This window comes from Pan troglodytes, chromosome 3 (genome assembly GCF_028858775.2).
Source record: "Pan troglodytes isolate AG18354 chromosome 3, NHGRI_mPanTro3-v2.0_pri, whole genome shotgun sequence".
NCBI classification, from domain to species: Eukaryota; Metazoa; Chordata; class Mammalia; order Primates; family Hominidae; genus Pan; species Pan troglodytes.
This window is the reverse complement of record NC_072401.2, coordinates 175,911,680-175,934,582: the sequence shown is the minus strand read 5'-3', so window position 1 is coordinate 175,934,582 and position 22,903 is coordinate 175,911,680. Positions and strand designations below refer to the sequence as shown.

The 22,903-nt window shown below is 33.2% G+C and overlaps 1 protein-coding gene across 1 annotated transcript in view; it reads left to right on the top strand.

Annotated features, from left to right (window-relative positions):
• The window catches only part of FBXO8 (F-box protein 8), a 47,303-nt gene extending 24,756 nt beyond the window's left edge, over window positions 1–22,547 (top strand). Inside the window, exons 4-6 of the mRNA XM_517540.8 lie at window positions 18,033–18,151; window positions 20,058–20,254; window positions 21,606–22,547. Of these exons, the coding sequence (XP_517540.3) occupies window positions 18,033–18,151; window positions 20,058–20,254; window positions 21,606–21,793 (504 nt within the window). The 3' untranslated portion in view covers window positions 21,794–22,547. The remainder of the gene's footprint in view (window positions 1–18,032; window positions 18,152–20,057; window positions 20,255–21,605) is intronic.
• Window positions 22,548–22,903: the final 356 nt, after the last annotated feature.

Here is a 22,903-nt window from a genome sequence, read left to right as displayed (position 1 = left end):
GCCTTTAACAATATAATTCCATGTTGACATAGGAACTATTTATAGATTGTTATAAAATTGAAGAATTTTGTATTAATTATTTAATTCTTTCTTAACATAACGTGTAAGCATGATCAAAATGTGAAAACAACTTTTTCACTGATTTTTTTTTCTCTATTCTTATTTTACTATGTCATGGAAAAGTTCAGATTTTCAGAAATGTTTAAATACTTACAGATTTATTCTTAGAAATCTGAGTGAAAATTATACAGCACTGAGAACTACTACTTTTGGGTGCATTATTTTTTGTGGAAAAATTTAATCTGCAGCATTATTTTAATTTACCTAATTTTCAAAACCAACTTTTTTTCATTTGTTGTCGAGGTATTAATGACAGTTCAAATCATACAGCCAAGTATTTTCTAAAGTTATCTTAACTTTGTTATAATTAGGGAAATGTTTCTCCTATGTAAAATATTTGAGTCTTAAACAAAAATACCAATTTTATACGTATGCATATAAAAATACCAATAATATCTTTTTCTAATCAATTGATTTTTACTTATGTATGGTTTATTTTTTGTTAAATTTTTATGGTACATAAATTTAAAATAAAATAAAATGCCATTGCAAAGGTTTACTGATACACTTCTTACCAGTTAAGTCATATCTCCAGAAATATAACAAAGTATATATATTGTAAAGCCAGGTATAATATTTAAATTCAGATATTTCTTTTCTTTCATCACTATTTAAAGAGGTATTACTGTCAATGAATAGCAAACTGATACCTTAATGAAATTAGAATGATTTATACGAAGTTCAAATTACACATTTACCAATATAATATTGCTTTTTAGAATCAAATGATCATTCTTCAGAAAGGCAAATAAATGGATAAACTATTTATCATAAATTTAAATGTTGTTATTGTGCCTTTATTGCACATTTTTTCTCATGCCTTTTATTATAAAATATACTTGTTTTCACCTTGTTTTTGGTCAAATCCCAGTTACTGTCCATGTAAACATATGGCAACATAAGAACGTCACTTTTTTTATCCTGCACTGTGGCATACCTGCTCTTACAAGAGATTCTGCTGCACTTACATATTCAAATGATGGCACAGTTATAGAGACTTTATTATTCTTAATTATTTATTTAGACTTAAACATTATTTGTTGCTAATTAAAACAGTTAATATGATGAACTTTATAATAAAATATATATTTTTCAGGCCAGGCATAGTGGCTCACGTCTGTAATCCCAGCACTCCAGGAGTCTGAGGCAGGCGGACCACTTGAGCCCAAGAGTTTGAGACCAGCCTGGACAACATAGGGAGGTCCTGTCTCCACAAAAAATTTTAAAAAAATTAGCTAGGCATTGTGGTGCATTCTTGTGGTCCCAGCTACTCCGGAGGCTGAGGTAGGAGGATCACTTGAGCCCCAGAGGTCAAGGGCGCAGTAAGTTGTGAGAGTGAGACTCTGTCTCAATGATAATAATCATAATCATAATAAAGATATGTAGCCCCAGAGGTCAAGAGTGCAATAAGCTTTGAGAGTGAGACCCTGTCTCAATGATCTTAATAATAGTCACAATAAAGATATGTATTTTGCATCAGTCTGTTGAGGTAATTGAATTGCTGGAGTAAAACTGAGGCAGAATGGTACAGTGCTGTACTGTACAGTACATAAGAATCAGGAGAGGCAGCTGTTTTAAGCCCCAGTCTTCTTATGCCCATTTAATCAAGGCATGCTGGCTCCTGTCATGAATTATTCTGATGTTGAGTAAAACTGTCATCTTCAATTCGTATCACTTTCAAATGTTACATTATAAGAGAAATGTAACCTGGTAAGTACCAAGTTGTAGATTGTTACAGAGTCAGAAAAGTTGGATGTAATTGCTGATACTGATTATGGTAAGTAGTCTTTCCTTGCTAAAGGAATGCCAATTTTTAAACAAATTATAAAGCAATCATTTTTACACAAAGATGAAAATACACATGGGTCCTCATATGCTAAAATATTATATGTATAGGTTTAAATATCTAATTTGGAAAAGCTAGACATATAAATAGGTTTTCATCTCTGCAGCTACCAATATCAAACTATACAGTTCTTGTTAGTACCTCCTCTAGGGTGTTTGGAGAGGGGGCAGAGAAAAGAGCTCAAATTCAAGTTGTTTTTATATCTGACATAATTTTTTAAAATTATAAGTCAAATGTTTGTTGAGGGAGGGGATTTAAGTTATTAATTAAAATAAGATTTTTAGATCTTCATATTTTACTTATCTATCCTACCTTCCATTGTTATTGAGAGTTGGCTGTATTTTCTTTTTTTTTTTTACTCCCTGGCCTGATTTAAAGATACTCTGGAACATTCCAGAAGCACTGAATTTATCATTCTAAAAGGGCCATGTAGTACTCCCAAGAGGCATAGAGCTGAGCCACTCAATGTGTCTTGAGGTTCCAAAATTCTGATTCTATGCTTTTATGAACATGTAATTTAGCAGATGTTACCTAATAGCAAAAGAAAATTCTATCTTTACCAGAATACACTTAAGAAATATATAGGAAAAAAAGGACATTGCAATACACTTAATAAGGTGAGAGAAATGAGGGGAAGTAGTTCAGTGACTATATTCTGTACTTTCTTTCATTGACTAACATAAATAATGTTAACTTGGCTAATTGTTTACCAAGTCAAGTATTCAAAATTGAAATCATGTAAGTGAAAGATCCATCCTAATAAATGTTCTTATATAGCACTTATCTGTATGAGTCATACTTTAGCCAGACTTTAGAATGACTCTTGCCAAGTTTTTTGAGTGCTCAAAATTAGGCAGTACTTTTTGGAGACTGTATTTTGTTTTCTTTTTCCCCACTCACTGGAGCACTGTCATCAGATATATTATTTTGGGTTCATTTAACTCTGAGCAGTAAATTAGTTTTGATGATATGTTTAAATATGTGATGCTTTTTGCAAGTACCTGAGATAAGATGTATATAATTGCTTAGTATTGTAAAAAGTCTACTTTTTCATAATTTCCAGTATTGTACTTAACATTTTGATAGCAAACATCATTAAAATATTATAAAAATAAGAATACTTACAGCCACAGGGAACAAGATTCTCCAAAGGACACCGTTCATGTCACGGATATGGGTAACCAAGCTCCACAGCAGCTGCTGGCAGTGGCTCATGGGGTGGGGGAGAACATCTGCACAGTTTGTGGTACGATAATCTGGCACGCTGTTGTACTATGCATGACATTGTGATCTCAGCTGTATGTAACGTCTTGATCTTGTGCATGAGCTTGTGTACTTTGTGGCAGGTGGCCACATTCTAGTAAAGGAATGTGCTGAAAACCATCTATTTACATTAAGTTGTATTTTCCCTGCATGTACAAGTTGTGTGTGTCAATTTTATTCCACTAGCAGTAGTATAATGAAGTAATTTTATTTAACAACCAGTAAACTATATTACTTGTGCTCCAATGTATATTAAAACACTTTCTTGACGTAGTTATTTTTAAATTTAGGATCTGAAAAATTGGTAGTGAACATGGTTTAACTTTAATATAGGCTTATTTTTGTTTGTGTAATTGTGTTTTTAAACAGTTTTTGTTTTAAATATCCTCATTGGGGTCAGATAACAAGTTTTTTTTTTTGTAATGACTATGTAAGCACATTTTTCTGGTATTTATGCAGAAATATCCACATGTGTATAATTTTATACATTTTACTAAATAATCTATTATAAAAATATTTTAAATTTGACCTATCCACATGTTTGAGGTAGAAATGAATATGCAACTTATTTTCAAGATAACATGTTATTTTTGTTATTGGACCAGCTAAAGTATAAACAGGAAATTTGTAGTTCTCCATTATAGAAAGCATTTCAGGAATTTATATTCAGTTCTTAAAAATAGTATCTCAGATATATGTTAATGACTTTTTGCTCCAGTATTCAACAACAAAATCGTCATTACCATTACTTCATAGCGTAGCAACAGTGGTGAAAAATAACTTTAACTTCTATTCCTAGGGAATGAAAACCCTCATGGGCATTATTAGAATGTACCAATAAACATTTCCCAAGTGCATTCCTTGGGAATACACAGTTAAAAAGGAATTCTTAAGTCTAATTTGAACATGATAGATTATGATTAGTTGGCTTATTTACAGCCTAACTTTTCAAAGCCATTAATACTTTGATGTACATCGTGACTATCTAACAAGGGGGATGTTATATGCAATATATATCTAATTTTGTTTGACGTGGTGTTCTTTTTTGGGAGGAGGAAGGTAGAAACATTCCAGGGAATACATTTTGAGATAACCTAGTATAGATTATCTGTAATCCTACTGTGTATAAATAAATATTTTAGAATGGTTGAAATACCCTGTTGTTCACTTGCACTTATCTGATGTAATCTTCTCTCTTATCAAAGTCTGTGGGTCTGTAATTGTTTTCTTTCCTTTGGTCTGATAGTACTTACTACAAAACAAACAAACAAACAAACCCTGAGAGTTGAATTGAGTCGACAGACTGAGAGATTTTTCCATTTTATATTTTGATTACCATCTGATTTGGAAAGGGAAGTGTTACTTTGGACAATAAGGGTAAGGCAATAAACCTGAAAGCAATATTAAATTCAAATAACTGCCTGTACATATTGATAAATGTATCTATGTCAAATAATTTGTAACTAATAGACCATTCATCATTATTTACTTGGTATTGCATTCTCGTACTAACTCTTTTAAATCTTAGTACCTCCTGCAACACAGAAGTATTCCTAATGAAGGCTGACAGGCCACTAAGATACTTTTTACTTTGGAAAATATACTACCTTTTGAGGTTTTATCCTTAGTTCTATACGTCTAGAAATTTGGCTTTATCTTTCTACTGAAAGTGAATCTCTCAGGAATAAACTTATAGGTAGTGGAATGTGGACCAAGTTGACAGTAAGACACACATACTTCAAACAATGCCAGATAGCATAAAGAAAGAGAAAGATAAACTTGAAATTCTAATTCTTGGCTGTGATATAAACTAAGATCTAGCTAGGAAGAATTGAGTTCTCAGCACCCTTCATTATGCTGCTGGACTCAGCATGTTCCACATTTTATGACTGGCTTCTTGCAGTACCCACTTCTCACTGTATGTATCAGCTAAGATGTTTTTGGCTGCAAGGAACAGAGAACCTAAACTGTGACTTAAACCCTTTACATTTGTTTACTTCAAAAGAGTCCTGGATGCAGGTATCCCAGTTACTTTAGTGAGATGATGATCTCTTGATGGACCTGAGTGTGTTGACTTTCACCCTCTCTTGATAGCAAGATGCTACCACAACTCCAAATATCACTTCCCCCATAATAGTGTCCCCAGTACAAAGAGAGAGGCAGAAAAAGAAGCTTTCTCCTCATATTCCTTATACTTATTAGGGAGAAAAATCTTTTTGAGAAGCCTTTGGCATACTTCTACTCATTTCTTATAGAACATAATTGAATCAGACGAGCACCCCTAGAGCACTAGAGAATAGAATAGAAAGATTACATGATGGGCTTAGACTTATGATTCAACAACTGCAGCTAGGATGCTAGAAGAAATGAAAAACAGGGAAATGGCCTTTGTTAAGGCATCCAAGCATCTGTAACGCCATTTTAACTAGTGATGCACTTAAAACATGTGATTCAGCCTTCCTTATTTCTGGTCTCTGCTGGGTTAGAGGCCTTAGTATCCAAAGGAGGAACATTGGCACCTGTGGCACAACAATTTGGTTGGTAGCTGACCCTACCTTCTTGCCAGTTTAGGTCTTCGTGCTACTAAGCAAACATATCAAAATTTTAAAAGGGAGGAAGACGGGATAGGAGGGGAGGTGGTTATGCTGTGATTGAAGTGGTTAAACCTGATAACCAGAGGGAAATAGTACTACACAGTGTGGCAAAAGAAAAGGATATAGGTGGAACTCAAGAGATGTCTTGGGGTTCCTTCTAGTGGTACTATATCCTATGATAAAAGTAATTTTTTAAAAATCACACTGGGCCTACATGGCCAAGGCTTATAACTCACCATTTAGACTCCTCACTAGGGAAAGCACCTCAACCAGTTGTGTGGCTGGCTCATTCCTAGGGTCCAGAGTTGAATATGGATTCTTTATTCCAAGCTCCACTCACCTTGAAGGATGCTTTTATGGCATCCGTGTAATCTATCTCTTGACTCATGAGGTTGGAAAATATGTGTATAGAGAAAGATTTTTTAGATTTTTTATTTTTCTTGAGACAGAGGCTCACTCTGTTGCCCAGGCTGGAGTGCAGTGGTGCAATCTTGGCTCACTGCAATCTCCACCTCCCGGGCTCAGGTAATTCTTGTGCCTCAGCCTCTGGAGTAGCTGGGATTACAGGTGCATGCCACCACACCTGACTAATATTTTTTTTAGTAGAGACAGGTTTGCCTCAAGTGACCCACCTGCCTCAGCCTCCCAAAGTGCTGGAATTACAGGAATGAGTCATCATACCTAGCCTATTTTTTAGGTTTAAAAAAGAGACACAAAGAGGTAGTATTGTCTGTGCGTGTGTGTGTGTGTGTGTGTGCATGCACTCACACGCACAAGTACATGTGTCGTGTACACCTCTAGGCATTGGTATGTGAGAATATAATGGCATGACCATGTGTAGCCATCTGGTAGCCATGAGGGGTATTAGTAACCCTACCAAGAATAGCAGACTGGAAAGAAAGAATTGGTTCTGTGATGCTATCTGTGAGCCTAACAACCTGGGGCCATATTAGTTTGGAACTTCTTGTTATACAAGGTAATTTTATTTTTGAAGTAAATGTATCCCTTTATTTTGAACTAAGTCTCCTGTTGTTTATAACCAAAAACATCTTGATGTATTGTTGCTATTATTATTATCCAAACTCTTAGGAGTTTGAGATGTAATCCTCAATGCAAATTTTTAAAAATAAACATTGCTAACTGGGTACAGTCAGTGGCTCACACCTGTAATCCTAGCAATTTGGGAGACCAAGATGGGGGGATAACTTGAGCTCAGGAGTTTGAGACCAGCCCAGGCAACATGGTAAAACCCTGTCTCTACAAAAAATACAGAAATTAACCAGGTATGATAGCATGTGTCTGGAGTCGCAGCTACTTAGGGGGCTGAGGTGGGAGGATCACTTGAGTCCAGGAAGTTGAGGCTTCAGTGAGCCATGATCATGCCACTGCACTCCAGCCTGAGTGACAAAGCAAGACCCTGTTTCATAAATAAACTGCTAATTCTCAGTAGCAGATCAATTTATCTCCAAATTTGCTGAAGGGAATTTAATCAGGGCAAAAGAAGCTAGATGGCAGTGAGAGGAGTCCCTCACCAAATATGGCCTAACTAGCTTCCCCCTCTGTAAGAACTGTTTACCCATAGGAGCTAAAATGCTGGAGTTTATGGCAGGCCCCTTCTCCTTGATCAGCATTAAAGTCAAAGTGAAAAATTATGCCTCTCAGACACTAAATAGCCTCTTCCTCTGCCTAGACAAGTTAATACCTTCAAGCGACTAGCTGCAATTAGTCAAATGGTGCTAAACTGGAGGTGATTTTCTTTTTGTTGAGAGTAATATGGTATGTGTGGATATGCATGTGTGTATATATGTATGTATCTATCTCTTTTTAATCTAATCCATCAGGTGATTTTATGGTTAAGAAGGCAGCTTTACCCTTTGCCTTTTAGGACAACTTTAGTTTACACCTTACCCTAACCATACTCTATCCCAGCCACCCTCCTTTTCCCTTTTCTCCCAGAGTCACTCCAACATGTGGTGTAGAATCAGTTCCCAGAGGTTTGTGGACTCAGAATAAACCTTTTAGAAACTTGAAAGAAAGACAAATTTCCGAGGCCCTCTTCTAATCTTTATCTGGTTGAAAAAGAGATTCAGGCCCTAGAATATTCCATAGTTTATTCATCAGTCAAACCACCTGATGTATTTTGCTCTTGTTTTATTCAGTGTGCTATGGGAACTACTAATTTGCTGTATCATTGAGTGTGAATTGTCTAGGGTAAAAACTGAAATTAGTGGAAAATGTCTTCATCCTAGGATACATTTTTAAATTTTTAATATTAAAATATGATATGCTACAATGAACAATTTTTTATTTGAATTTTACTTTTGTTAGCAATTTAAGTAATTGTAACTAGAGACTTTACAGTGGTACATTGAGCTTTTTAAGTGCATTTTAATGAAAAATCTGTTTGCTTTTTATTTTCTCATCATACACTACCTGACCCTCTTGATACCTCCCAAATATTTTTCCTTATCCATTGTGATCACAGTTTCAGTGAAACTTGATATTACTTCTAGATTTAAGTTCTCAGCTTTAATGTCCAAGGTGTCTGCCTCTACATGTCTTTCATGAATTTAGCAATTGTTACCAGTGTCACAGTAGATGTCACTTCAAAATATGAGTATTGTATCAGAAATCCAAAGGATAATATTTCCTCAATTCTTGGATGTCATCAATTGTAAGACATCCATCAACTTACTTACAGCTTTTCAAATATGGGAGTATGAAGGAAACACTACCTTAAGTGCATTTTTTAAAACCAGCTAACTGTAGTGTACATTTATCCATAAAACTATATAACATTTTCTTCTTTTATATCATAAAGTTTTTAGAGAGATGCCTTCTTTATAACAAAATTCCTAAGATTTCTGTAAATCTCTTTTGGTTGTTAGCAGTTAAATATAGCATCAAAGTGATATGCTACTTTGGATTATTTGGATTGGTGACTCTGACCTTTGAGAATTTATAACTTGAGGTATTTCAAAGTGTGCTGGGGTTTTATCTGCCCCTAATATTTGATCCAGCTTATACATTTTTTGGAAGGGGGTTGTTTTTGTATTTTTCCCTTGGTTGAATTATATAATCCTTGGAAGTTTACAGCATCTCTTGAAAGTCAGCTGGAAGCTTTGTACACGTAGATTCAAACATTCATTCAACAAATATTTATTAAGTATCTCTACCACTTACAATTTATGTAATGTTGACTCTGAGCAACTTATTTAACCTCTGTGCTTCAGTTTCCCCATCTGTAAAATGGGGGCAGTAATAATACTTATAAACAGTGTTCTTGTGAAGATTAAATGAAATAAGACATGTTAAACATGCCTCTAAGTGTTCACCAAACTGTAACTCTATGTTTATACTAAAGGTACAACTACAACAACTTAAAATACCAAGAACCAGGCACTGTTCTAGGCCTTGGGGTTCTTCCTCTTCTCGAACTTTTGGATTCTAGTAGATAACTATATGGCACCTGACGAATGGTCCTTCATGAAATATGTATTGGTCACATCAATATCTCCTAGCTTTAAATGATACCCTTTGTCTTTAATTGTATTTTCTGACATGTATATGCAATCTTTTGCATATACAGTAACATTTTGTTTCAGTAGTGCTGCTGAGTTTAATCTTTTTGACATTTAAGCAATAATTAGGGGTCCAGAGTTATGTTAAAATTAAAATATGTGTCTTGGCTACAATGTTGGCAGGATGAACAGATACTTACGTTACATGATTAAGTATATACATGTGCTAGCAGTGAGACTACCGTGTAAATCCCAACTTGCTTGTCTACTAGTAGACTTTTTTAAAAAATGTTGTTTACCTTAAAACTGTTTCAGAGCTGTTAAAATATATTTATAAATGTACATATTAAGATCTAGGTAATATGATAAAACTAGTATTTATGGGTTAGTCATTTAAACAGTTGTATATGTGCACATTGCAAATCCAGTATTTGTATGTGATTCTTATAAAGCAAGAATTCTAAATTAGCTAGCATCATTGTTAAATGTGTCACTTTCTCATTAGTTTCAGTTATTAATCATAACCTAATAGAGATTTATCTCCATATTTTGATTAGAATGCTTTCTTTTTCTAATATAGAGACAGGTTAGAGATAGAGGGGGCTTTTCCAAGAAGCGTGACTCAACTAGCAGCAACTTTTTTGATAATAATTACAATAATGATTGTTACATTTAATTGATAGTAGTAATTTAGTATTTAGGAAATACTTTCTTAGCTATCATATTGATCCATCCCAGTCACTAATGTGGTTCTTTTGGGGGATATTAGAATTCACAGATGTTCTTTTTCTGTTTGAGGCTATTAGAACTAATTAATAGGGGCTTTTAATTATTTAAAACTTTAGAAAATTAGGTTCATGTTATTTTGTTTGCCATTGCTTTTTCTCTCTTGAAAAATAAGCAGGAAGACCTGTCCTATACCTCCTCTGTGTTTTCCCTGGACTCCATTGGAGGGAATTGTTATTTTTATTTAGATTTTCCTTAAACCATCACTCTTTTATGTGGGATTTTCTGTTGACATCTTTTAACTGCAGATAATTTCAGGTGTATATATCTCTGTCCTTAGCAGTTCCTCAGCATTCTGCTCTTTAATATGTTGAAAAGTCTTCCATAAATCATTCTAGCTGAAATCCTTGCCAATTCAAGCAATGTTTATACATAAACTGGTTTAATATTATACGAAAGGTAAATGTAAAATCAAAACTCTTCATTATCCTCCAGACAAAATATGGTATTATGTTTCATAGCTAACTGAGAAAACTGGCTACAGGATACTGGCACTCTCTCTTCACAGCTGTTAATTCTCCCACTTCAGTGTGGACAGTGTGTGCTCTCTGTTCTTGCTCTGGAAGAAAGGAGACTGAAATCTGCTATTTAGACTTAAAACTGACATCAAAACTATCTTTACATTTCTTTCCCAATTTTCACTGCCCCCTTTCCTCTTAGTTCTGTGTAACACAGAGCCTTCCGGTGAATAGCCTAGTTATGGGTTCCTCAGTGAGAGGAAAACTTAGTACTCTTATAATCTTTTTATCTAGGACAACTTTTAAAATCTGGGCATAGATTTTACTTTAGTCTTTGAATCTAGTGACTGTATTAGGAATAACTATTGTTATATTTATAGGCAGCTTAATAAAAGCAATGTGTGACATTTCTGTTATGTATGTGCTCAAGGTCAGCATTAAACATAGAAGGTCATGGAAAATTACAGAAAGCAGAAAACATTACAAAATTTAGTGGGTAGAAAGAAATGAAATGACAGGATAAAAACATAGACACCTAGTCTTAAACATACTAATTAAGAAATCTTCTGCGCTTATTTCACTGCAGCCAAAAAACAAGGTGTTGATTTTTTATTTGCATAATAAATATCCTCAGATAAATATTGTCAATTATTCACATTCTGTGGGGCCCACCCTCCCTTAACTATAGAGCACATGTTCTCTGCTTAAATAGGGAGAATGAGAACTTCTGGACTGATAAAAATTAATAGATTTTACATTTACCTTAGCAATTCTTCAAACACTGTAGAAAGGAAGAAATAGTATCAGAGCAGTCATCTTAACCATTGCTGCTACTATTTGCAAACAAAACAATGGGGATGTTCCCATTTGACCTGCAGATGTGTCAGTTATTTTTTACTATTAATAACGTATATTGTGTCACTTAATTTTTACATTATCCTCAGTTTGAAAATGTTACATTTCAGTTTAAGTTTCATTGTGCTCAAATTTATACTTGAAAAATAATATATTCAGTTAATTTCACTGTGGTTAAAATGTATACTTGAAAAATAATATATTGGTTATCATGTTGAAAGAAAAGTTAGAAATCTAGATTGAGCTATATTGTTTAAGTATTACTATTTTTAAAGTCTTCAAAATGTTTTTTTAAAAGAAAATTAAATGCAGTATCCAATTGGCTTTCTATTATATAATGGTCTAAGGACAGTTTGATTACCTGAAAAGTAGTGGCCATTGTACTAGATTTTACATTTTATACAAGGACAAAATTGAACAAAACTTGCTAAATCAAATTTTTTTCTAAATTTCTTTACTAAGTTGTTCTTTAGGAAAAAAATTAAAGGTACTCCCTAGTATGTGACAGTTTTGTTTTATTAGTGACACCAATAAAACAAAACAAAACATCGTGTAACTTTTATTGATACCAACTGTTACACAATGTGTGTGCCAGGTGTCTGTGGCAGTAGACAGTACTTTCAGTACCAATAGTCAGTACTTTTTCATTTGGCTTTGCATGTCTAATTTTCTAGAATTCACTCTGTTCCCAAATATATATTTACTGATTCTGAACATATGTATGGTAGATTTTGCTTAACCTTAACAAGAGATGGGCTGAATTCACATTAACTTCACCTAGATTCTCACTGCTGCTTGGCACTCCTTTAGTTTATTCCTAGTGAATTCCCAGTCATATCCAGTCATATCCTGCATCGTTGTTGATAGAAATCTTCACCACTTTGCCCAAGAATCCAAATCAGCCCTCTCTTTTCCAATGCTCCCCAGATAGACCTAAGAAAGAAACCAACATGTTCTTTGTTTTCTGCTTTTCACTTTCTTACGGTAGCTGTCTCAGCCAGTGCTACTGTGCTGTCCCCCAGGCTAATCATTATAAACTCCAGCAGTATTTTCAGACCTTTCCCCTGCTCTCTTTTTATCGGCTTTGCTGCCCCTGCAGCAAAATCTCCCGCACATCAGTCTTTTCCTGTCTGCATTGACCTCTCTTTTTGTCTTCTAACATGAGTAGGTCATAATTATCTTGAAAAAAAAATACTTTCTCTTTTTTCCCTTTAATTTTGCCATTTTTTCCTCCTTTGTACTAATATATTTTTCAAGTGAGTGGACAATACTCAGTTTCCTTACCTTGAGCTCATTCTTTTGTTTTCTTCTTGGATTTCAGCCTCTGCTACAGTGTGGAAAGAGACCTCTTGAAAGTCACTTCTTTCCTCCCAGTCACCAAACTCAGTGCCCTCTTCCTATTCTAGTATCCTTCAGCTATTTAAAAGAAAAAGAAAACTAGCTGTGTTCCTTTTGCTATGCACTTTGCCCACTGAGATTTTTACTGATTAGGAAACTGAGGCTCAGGAAGATTGTATAGATTGGTTTATGTTCATATCATCATTAAGTTGCAGAACCATGGCTTGGTCCCTGTCCTAAAAATGGTGCTCTTTCCATCATACTGCATAATTGCACTAGACACCCTGTTCTTTAACTCGAAGGCTCTTGGCTTCTGGAACATTATTCTATCCTTCTCTTCATTACTCCCTTACTGATCCTTCTTCTCCAAGATCCTGGATCTATATCTTCAACCCTCACTTTTAAAATATATCCTATTACATTACCAACTGCCTACTATGCCTTTCTAGTTATATCTGTCATCACCTAAAATTCAACATGTCTAAAAGCTAACTCATCACTGTTTTCTTCAAATCAACACCCTCTTTGACTTTTTTTTGACCTGTCCATCATTTTTCTGTCAGTCATTTCCCTCTTCATCTAAGCCAGAACCATCAGCTGTCTTTCACTTTTCACTGTCACATGGCTTGATAGCCAGCATATTTATCAAGTTATTTTCATATATGTAACATATTTCTAGTGCTTTTTCATATGTTCAAAGCTGGACAGTTGTATAGCCTGCTATCTATTTATTTTTATTTTTTAAGTGAGTGCTCCGCTGAATAGCCCACTATCTAATTTTTCTTTCGTTATTTATCTTTATATTGCTGCCAAATTCACATTATAGCCCATTGCTTCATCAGGTTTGAAAGCCTTCAGAGGCTTCCAGTTAGATTTAGGATAGAGAATAAACTTCTTACCCTAAAATTCAGCACTATTTCTGTCACTGTCATAGTCTGGTTGTAGATTTACTCTCCAACCCAAAATATTTCCCCTGCTTTCCTAAAAATAGTCTTTAAAAATTATATATTACTTTTGCTCATATAATACAGTATTAACTGGAACATTCTTCTCCAGTGTTCCCCTCATTCAGAGCTGTCTAAACCCCTTAAATTCCTTGTCTAAACCCCTTACAATACTTCAGTCTAATCTCTAGCAGGAAACCTTATCCAAACGTCCTATCCCATAGTGACTTTTCCTTTCATTGAACTCTGAAACACTTACTTTTCATAAGCATTCATTTAGGTTTTCTTCTACTGCCATGTATTATTGATGTACCTTGGCACGTGTGTATTCTAGATGTTTATGTATGTGTCTCATTGCCACAGATAAACTTTAAATTTTCTTAGGGCAAAACTCTCTGTTACACTACTCAATGTCTATCACTGAATACCTTGCATATCACACCTTGTGTTTAATATGTTTCAAAAATAAAATGTGGAGAATTTTAATGTATTGCTTCATGTTTTAAAAAATATTTTAAAGCAGATGCATATATGTAAATATGCACAGATATACATATATATATTTTACAAGCTAGTCTTATAGGCATTCATCTTTCTATCTAAGTGTGAAGTGAATTGGATACTTTTTTAAAAAAATCAAATGACTAGGAAATTTTTAATTAGTAGCATGAACATTATTTACCAGTTTATTTTCCCAAGAAATATGAGGCCTAATATCTATTTTAATAAGAGGAATTTTATTTACCCCACTGTAACTATCCTTTAAAACTATTTTTTAAAAATATATTTTGGCCAGTAGTTTCCTTTCACCTGACAAGAGCTGATCTCTATGCTTGGAGGTAACTGAGATTAATCATGATGGTTTCAGCCCACGATAGTACTAACACCATCGTGATTCATCTCAGAGTTATCTGACAAAACTATCTTAGAATTCTCCCCACATGCAAATAAAAAGGAACTACATTATGACTGCAACAATTTAGATAATTCTAAAAGTTGAACAGAGTTGCAAATGGGAGTTAAAATGTGTATAGATTAAACGGTCAAATTTAAGTAGTTCTGAGTTTGAAGCTTAATCTTATTTTGGAAATGTAAGAACAACAACAACAAAATTGAATCAAGCAAAGACAAATGATTGGTCTTTGAACAGCTCAACTAAAGTTACAAGCATTCCCTTCCTTATGTGGTACTAATCTGTCTGCCTATAATTGAGATTTCCTGACTTTACATCTATACTCATCTAGGATAAGGATTTGTAACCTGCAGTCCTTAGATGGAACTCTATTTCTGTTTTAAAAAATGTGTATGTGCATTATTCTGGGAAGAAGTTCTGTGACTTTCCTAGTACTCAAAAGGGTCCATAGCCCCCCAAAAGAGCTTAATATCTTCACTACAACCACACACATCTTTTCCTTTTTCCTTGTGACACAGTCTTTTAGATATCCTAAAGTCTTAATCTTTTCTTCTTTCCTAAGTATATCTTCTTCTCTGGCCTAATACTCCTACGTCCCTCCGCTCTTTCTTACATAACATGAATTCTACAGCCTTCAACGATCTCACCAGGTCTTGATTTCCTTTATCCAGATAAGTCCTAATTTGTCAGTATGCCTTATAAAATGTGACACCCAAAATTGGAAACTTTTATAGTCAATTTTGTAGACTATACTGAGCTACAACCTTCCTTCTTTAGAATACTATATATATATATATCTAGACTAATGATTTCCTTTGCATGTGAGACACTGCACAGATGTCCATGCACATACACACTGCTCAGAGTTCTAGTCCTGACTAGTCACTGATATGCTATGTGGTCTAGGAGTTTCTCTGTACCATTCTTCTAAAATTTTATTTTTAAAAATGTTTATACCACTTACTAAACAAATATGTAGTTATTCAACAGACCTCATGCTGTGGTATTTTTTTGTATTTAATTGTACGTTGGTGCGAAAGTGATTGCGGTTTTTTGACATTACTTTTAATGGCAAAAACCGCAATCACTTTTGCACCAACCTAATATATAAGAAGATAAGAATTTGGATGACTTACAGCTTGCTTATTAGAGACAGTTATAATCTGTTCTCATGTCTTTTTGTATTTGTTATTCCTTTACCATTCACTTTGGTAGCCCTTCTAAAGTAACCTTCCTCTCCAAAGGAATCCCAAGCTTGAACCTGATGCCTCTTTTCCTCATAAAACCAATAGAGTTGGCTTATTTCAATCTATGTTCCCAATTTTCAGGATTGAATTTAAAATTCTTTGTGCTCATGACTGCTTCTATGTATTTGATTGATTTGGGAGAACTGAGGTTAGATTAGATATAAAATTCTCAAAATGTGTTTTTTATAAAACAGAATATGGCTAACAGTGTATTTTTATGATGTTTACATGAGGCAAATACCAGTGTTAATTTATAACTAAGTATCACCAAATGATATTAAAGTGGCATAGATTATGTAACTAGAGAATTAGATATCATTAATGTATACTATTAGTAGGTTTGTTTATTTTGCACAATTTTTAAAAAGTAGCTTAGCATTAGTTCTACATCTCAGATACTGATTTAGGTATGAATAAAGAATCTATTAAATAATGCTTAATTGACATTGTTTTTAAATCATTTCAATTAAAATTAAATACTGGAAATAATTCTAAAATATTGTTATCCTTTTACACTGAGGAATTTTGGAAACAAACCTGACTTTTGCTAAGCAGATTGAGTATACAGTCAACTCTCGATTATTCAAACTAATGGAGGAAAGGATAGAACAAGCATTAATGGTTTTCTAGTTGCTGCCCCCTCAGACAGTTGATGAAAGCCTCATTCCAAAGAAGTATTTTGGCTTTCCATCTTATCGTATTACATTTTCTAGCCCTTGTATTCAGGATTTAGTCTGAAATATAGGTTACAACAGAGTTGACAAGAAAGTTTCACGTTATCACATTCTTTTCTTCATGTACATTTTTAAAATCAGTGCCTTAGCATTGCTTTTGTATTATTAAAATTCACATGAAAATTTGATCGAATTGCTAGTAGGCTATTATGTTGATGGCTCATAAAGTTAGTTTTATATAAAAAGTCTCATCTTTGAATTACAACTTATAGATAATTATAACCTTTCAAAAGCATTACCTTGTGGTACCTAATTACTTAAAAAAAAATTTTACCGTAAAAGTTTTATGAGAAATTTTTATCTTGAAAAGGTTTTTATAGATATTCTTCCAACTTTTAAAATTCTTAATGTGTGTAATATTTCTGAGTACTATGTAAGTGTTTGTAAAGTGAAGAAATGCCAAAGGAATTTATGTGTGAAAACATTATGTTGTGTGTATATAATACGTCATTTTCTCTGCCAATTAACGGCACATAGTGTGCTAGTATCCAGACATAAGTATTCATGGGAATGCATGTATCTGGATAACCGCAAGTTGAAATAAACCCACCTGCCTTTTATTTCAATAACTGCACATTCAAATCCAGCGAAGACATTTATTTGAATGTGACCTCTGTATATGTGAGAGAATACGGTTTTCAGCATTTGATTTTTTTGTTGTTGGTGGTGTTTTGTTGGTGGTGGTTTAAATCTAAAGTAGGTAAAAACTTATGGGTAATGCTTCTCTGGAAAACTTTGCATGCAGAGAAAAGGAAATTCAAAGATAAATTCTATGAAAAACATTGAATTGTTTTGTCTTACTATGTTTTCCCTCAGTGTGTATTGTAGCTAGGTTCTTGTAGAACGTAGCAATGTTTAAAGCCAAAGTAGTACAACCTATACATTGGTTTGGAGTTGGGCTTCCTTTACTTTAAGTTAAATAATTTAATATTTTTCTCCCAGAATAAAATTGCTAGTCTTTCATTTGGAGCATTTTTTTATCAAGAAGCTATTTCCTTGAAAGGCATACTGCAATATATATGTGAGCTTTAAGAAATCATGTTTTCTATTAGACAGCAGAAGTGTTTGTTAAAAGGCTTGTTTTAACATCTGTATTGTGGTTTCATCTGCAGCCCCCTTCCCCAAATTAGGCCATATTTCTGTAGAGTTAGTTTTACCTGACATGAGCCAGAAAATTAAATAAGATTTCTTTAACAGTCTTAACTTTGAATTTCCTGCTTTTCATTGCATGTAAACTATCAACCACAAACAATAGTTTCAGTTCAAGTTCTAGCTTGTATTTTGCATGATAAAGCTACAAAAAGTCTATTAATGCTGGAAAGAATTTATAGCTACTGTTGTGCTACTGCTTAATTGTTAAAATGCATAAATAAAGAGCAATTTTATTTATGTAGACTTGTCTTTCTGCCTTAGGGAGTGAACTACTTTATGTCCAAGGGTATCCTGGATGATTCGCCAAAGGAAATAGCAAAGTTTATCTTCTGTACAAGAACACTAAATTGGAAAAAACTGAGAATCTATCTTGATGAAAGGTAAAAACGAAAATTAACTTTTCATCCAAAATGAGTTAAGTAATGTTTTTGATGAGTTAAGTTTTACTTTAAAACTAATACTGCATAGTAATCATCTGGTTGCAAAATTGAATAAAGACAGGGAAAAGATTCCTATGTCTCACACATCATTTCTTTTGTGAGCTTTAACTTGTTGATGAGGAAGTTACCATTTTAAAAGTAAGTAAAAGTCCACATGCACACAAAATGGAAGCCCAACGTCTTTGTAATAGCAAACCAAAACAAAATATTTTTCAGGAATCTGCAACCCTGATTTTTTAAGACAAGTAGCAATAATCTAAGTGTTTATAGTGGTAAAAATTCTGAATTATGAAATTATCCATATAAAAAACCTAGTACAAAGACAGATTATAGTCATAAACCCCAAATCCTAGGGATATAAAGTATATATATTTGCATGTAGACACTATATAGAAATGTCATGTTCAAGTGTGAAAATTATGAAAATGTAACATTTAGCAGTGTTTTACACAGAGATGATGGTTAGTATGCTGTTATGGTTTGATAGTTATTCATTTGTACACTTTACTTTTGGTTATTAAAGAACATAAATTTGGGGACAACATTTTGATGCCACATAACTGAACTACCATTTTTAAAATTATAGCTCTCGTGCTAATCTAATGTATGGCTTAAAAATAGTTTACCTTCATTGTAATTCTCAAACTTTTGTATATATCAGTATTTTTCAACAGCAATCTGTAAATATTCATTATATTCCAGAAACTTTGCTAGAGTAGTAGCACACGGATGATTAAGATACAATCCCTGTCTTTGAGAAGTTCAGAGTCCAGCATCCTGGTCATTGAAAGACGTAAAGATCGCATCATTAAGTTTTTTTGTCTTTAAGTGCCAAGTACCTAGGGATAGGCAGGGGTTTTTTTCTTTCTTTTCTTTTTCTTTCTTTCTTCTTTTTTTTTTGTAAATATTTTAGGTTTTGTGGGTCATATGATCTTTGTCACAGCTACTTAAAACTCTGCCATTCTGTGGTGAAAGCAGATATAGACAATACATAAACTAGTGTGGATGTGTTCTAATAAGCTATATTTACAAAAGCAGGCAGCAGGCCAGATTTGGCCCAGTAGCTGTAGTTCGCCTGTTCCTGTTATATGCAATTGGTAGAAGTTGAAGATTTGATCATAAAATCATGATTGAATTCAGTAAGAATTGAAGGACATTGTAACAAAGTGTGACTCTATATTGAAATGCTAGTGATTTTTTAAAAAATTAGATATACACACACATATTTATATTATAGCAAATAAGCTAAATATATATCAATAGGATTGTTGCATCCATTAGACAGGATACTGTGCAGCCATTAAAAATAAATTAGGTGGATCTAGGTATAAAGATATACAAAGCTGTCCACAATATACTATGTGAAAAAAGCAAAAACAAATTATAAAACAATATATAGCATATGTAGGCATTCTTAAAAGTCTATGTAAATAGTTTTTACCTCTGAAGATGTGAATTGGTATAGGTGGAGACTGTCATTACTTTCATAATTTGAAAAATAAACAATTCTATTGCTATTTGGATTTGGCCAAGAAGGCACTTAAAAAGAAAGTGTTCATTTTAATACTACAGAATTCCTTTTTTCTTCATTTTAGAAGTAAAATTACTAGGTTTTACCTTGTTTCATTTTGTCGTAAACTACTCATGAGAGATTTCAAAGTTAACTTCTTAAATAATCATACTTAGATTTTTTAATGTTGGGAATTATATATACTTTTATAGGATTAGCTGATCTAGTAATCAGTAATAAGGTATTTTATCCAAAAAATGGAAATTTGTTATTTTTCTTACCATTTTTTTAATGAAGAAAAGTTAACTAAAGCTGTGCCTTTTTTTCTTTCTGTAGGAGAGATGTCTTGGATGACCTTGTAACATTGCATAATTTTAGAAATCAGTTCTTGCCAAATGCACTGAGAGAATTTTTTCGTCATATCCATGCCCCTGAAGAGCGTGGAGAGTATCTTGAAACTCTTATAACAAAGTTCTCACATAGATTCTGTGCTTGCAACCCTGATTTAATGCGAGAACTTGGCCTTAGTCCTGGTAAGAATATATATATTAATAGTACATCACCCCCTGCCCATCTTTAGGTAAAAACAGAGATATATGAGACATTTGTCTCACTGTGGGGAAAAATATTCTCAGTAATTACAAATACTTGTTTTACTGTTTGTAGCAGTGACTGACTACTTCATCATTTATGTGAGCTTGGAAAAAACAGTTTGTCATAGCTATGGTGTGCGTGTGTGTGTGTGTATATATACACATGGCTATGTATATATAGCCATTTATATTTTTTATATATTACCTATAAATTTATATATAAATATATATATATTACAAATTTATATGTATACAGATCTCTATGTCTATATACACATATAGACATATAGACATTTGTATATATATAAAGTTGTTATATATGTCTGTTTGTGTGTACTTCTATCTATATGTGTATGTTTGTGTGCTTATGATATAGCCTGAATCTTCTACATATTGTTTCAATTCGTATAGCTTATCTTTTCATATCAAAAATTTTATTGTGCTTATCTGATTAAACAGAAATTACAAAACTGTGCCTGTCATGTGAAATTTGTTGAGCATGCTTTACAAGACATAATGTTCAACTTGGCTTTCTTAAGACTGCAGGATTCCGAAATATCAGCACTACTACTATAGTGAACTACTATAGTAGAACTATTATGACGATTGTTACTATTTTAATATTAAACATCAAATATTACCCTAGGCATATATAAAATCTTGTTGCATGGTGCTCAGGTGTAGCAGTCTTTTCCCTAAAGATTTACTTTCAAAATTAATATGTAAGTTCCACAGGCCTTTATAACATCTTAAATGAGAATATTAATAATCTTTTGAGTTATTTACATTTTATTTTCTAGTACCAGATTACTGTTTTCTTGTCATTAAAGATGCTCTCAAATTAAAATAGGTTTTTGTGAAAGCATTCTATATAAATTTTATTTTAGAAAGAGGAGATAAATACAAATGTATTTTATGGATGTTTGAATAGAAATATCACATTTGAAAGCAAAGACGAAAATAAAGCCAATTCTAAATTTTTTAAATCTAGAATGAATTTTTACTATACACTCCTAAACTGTTCTAAAGTTCTTTTGAAATGAAGGAAATGCATGCTTAGTTAGTATTAAGATAGGATGATAACCATCCCGGTTTGCTCAGGATTGAGCTTCCCAGGATGACAGGACTTTCAATGCAAAACTGGGAAGAGTCTAGACAAACTGGGATGGATTGGTCACTCTATATTTATGAGCTAATCTTGATATCATGAACATTTTTGCCTTATATAATGCCATTGGAATCATATTTTGTAAACCAACTAATAATTTGAACTGTTTCTTTTTCTTTCCAGATGCTGTCTATGTACTGTGCTACTCTTTGATTCTACTTTCCATTGACCTCACTAGCCCTCATGTGAAGAATAAAATGTCAAAAAGAGAATTTATTCGAAATACCCGTCGTGCTGCTCAAAATATTAGTGAAGATTTTGTAGGGCATCTTTATGACAATATCTACCTTATTGGCCATGTGGCTGCATAAAAAGCACAATTGCTAGGACTTCAGTTTTTACTTCAGACTAAAGCTACCCAAGGACTTAGCAGATATGGGGGTTACATCAGTGCTGGTTATTGTAGCCTGAGTATACAATCAAGCTTCAGTGTGCAACCTTTTTTTCTTTTGCCATTTTCTATTTTAGTAATTTCCTTGGGGAACTAAATAATTTTGCAGAATTTTTCCTAATTTTGTTTATCACGTTTTGCACAAAGCAGAGCCACTGTCTAACACAGCTGTTAACGAACGATAAACTGACATTATACTCTAAAAGATGGTGTATTTGTGCATTAGATTTGCCTGAAAAACTTTATCCATTTCCATTCTTTATACAAATACCATGTAATGTGTACATATTTAACTAAAGAGATTTATAGTCATAATTATTTTATTGTAAAGATTTTAACTAAAGTTTTTCCTTTTCTCTCAAACTGAGTTCTGAAATTTATTTGATTCTGATCTGAAACTATTGTCTTCGTAAAAGTTAGATCTGACTTCAGACAGAAACCAATACCAGCTTCCTTTTCCTTTAAACTTTGAAGAGTGTTGATTTGTTACTATATTACTATGCAAAACTGGCAGTTATTTTTATAATATAAATTTATAATTTGATTTTTTATTTTAAAAACTGGGTTAATCAAGTCTCGGTAAGTCCTTTAAACCATTTAGGATTTTTAAAACATCAAAATTTATGATTTACATTCATAGGAATAAAATAAAATATTATTAGAACTCTGGTAAATGTTTGCTTGCTTATATGTGGTGTGATTATGCAAACTTTACTATTTTTGTAATCTTGATGATCCCTGTTCAGATCCATTGAGAAAGACATATTGTGAAGAACAGTAAACACTCTTTACTCATTGGTTCAGTGAATGTCTATCCAGGGCTTTACATGTGTTAACATTGTGCGAGGTACTAGACATGGGCCCTGCTCTCACAGATAATACATAACTGGGTACTGAGAAGAAAAAATCTGCTGAATGGAGAGCAACTATATGAAGTATATCTTAATTAACAATTATTTAATAGTTCAAATATGCAGCATTAGAATGATAGAGAACAGTGTAGTTATATGGTAAGTTAAAAGTGACCTCC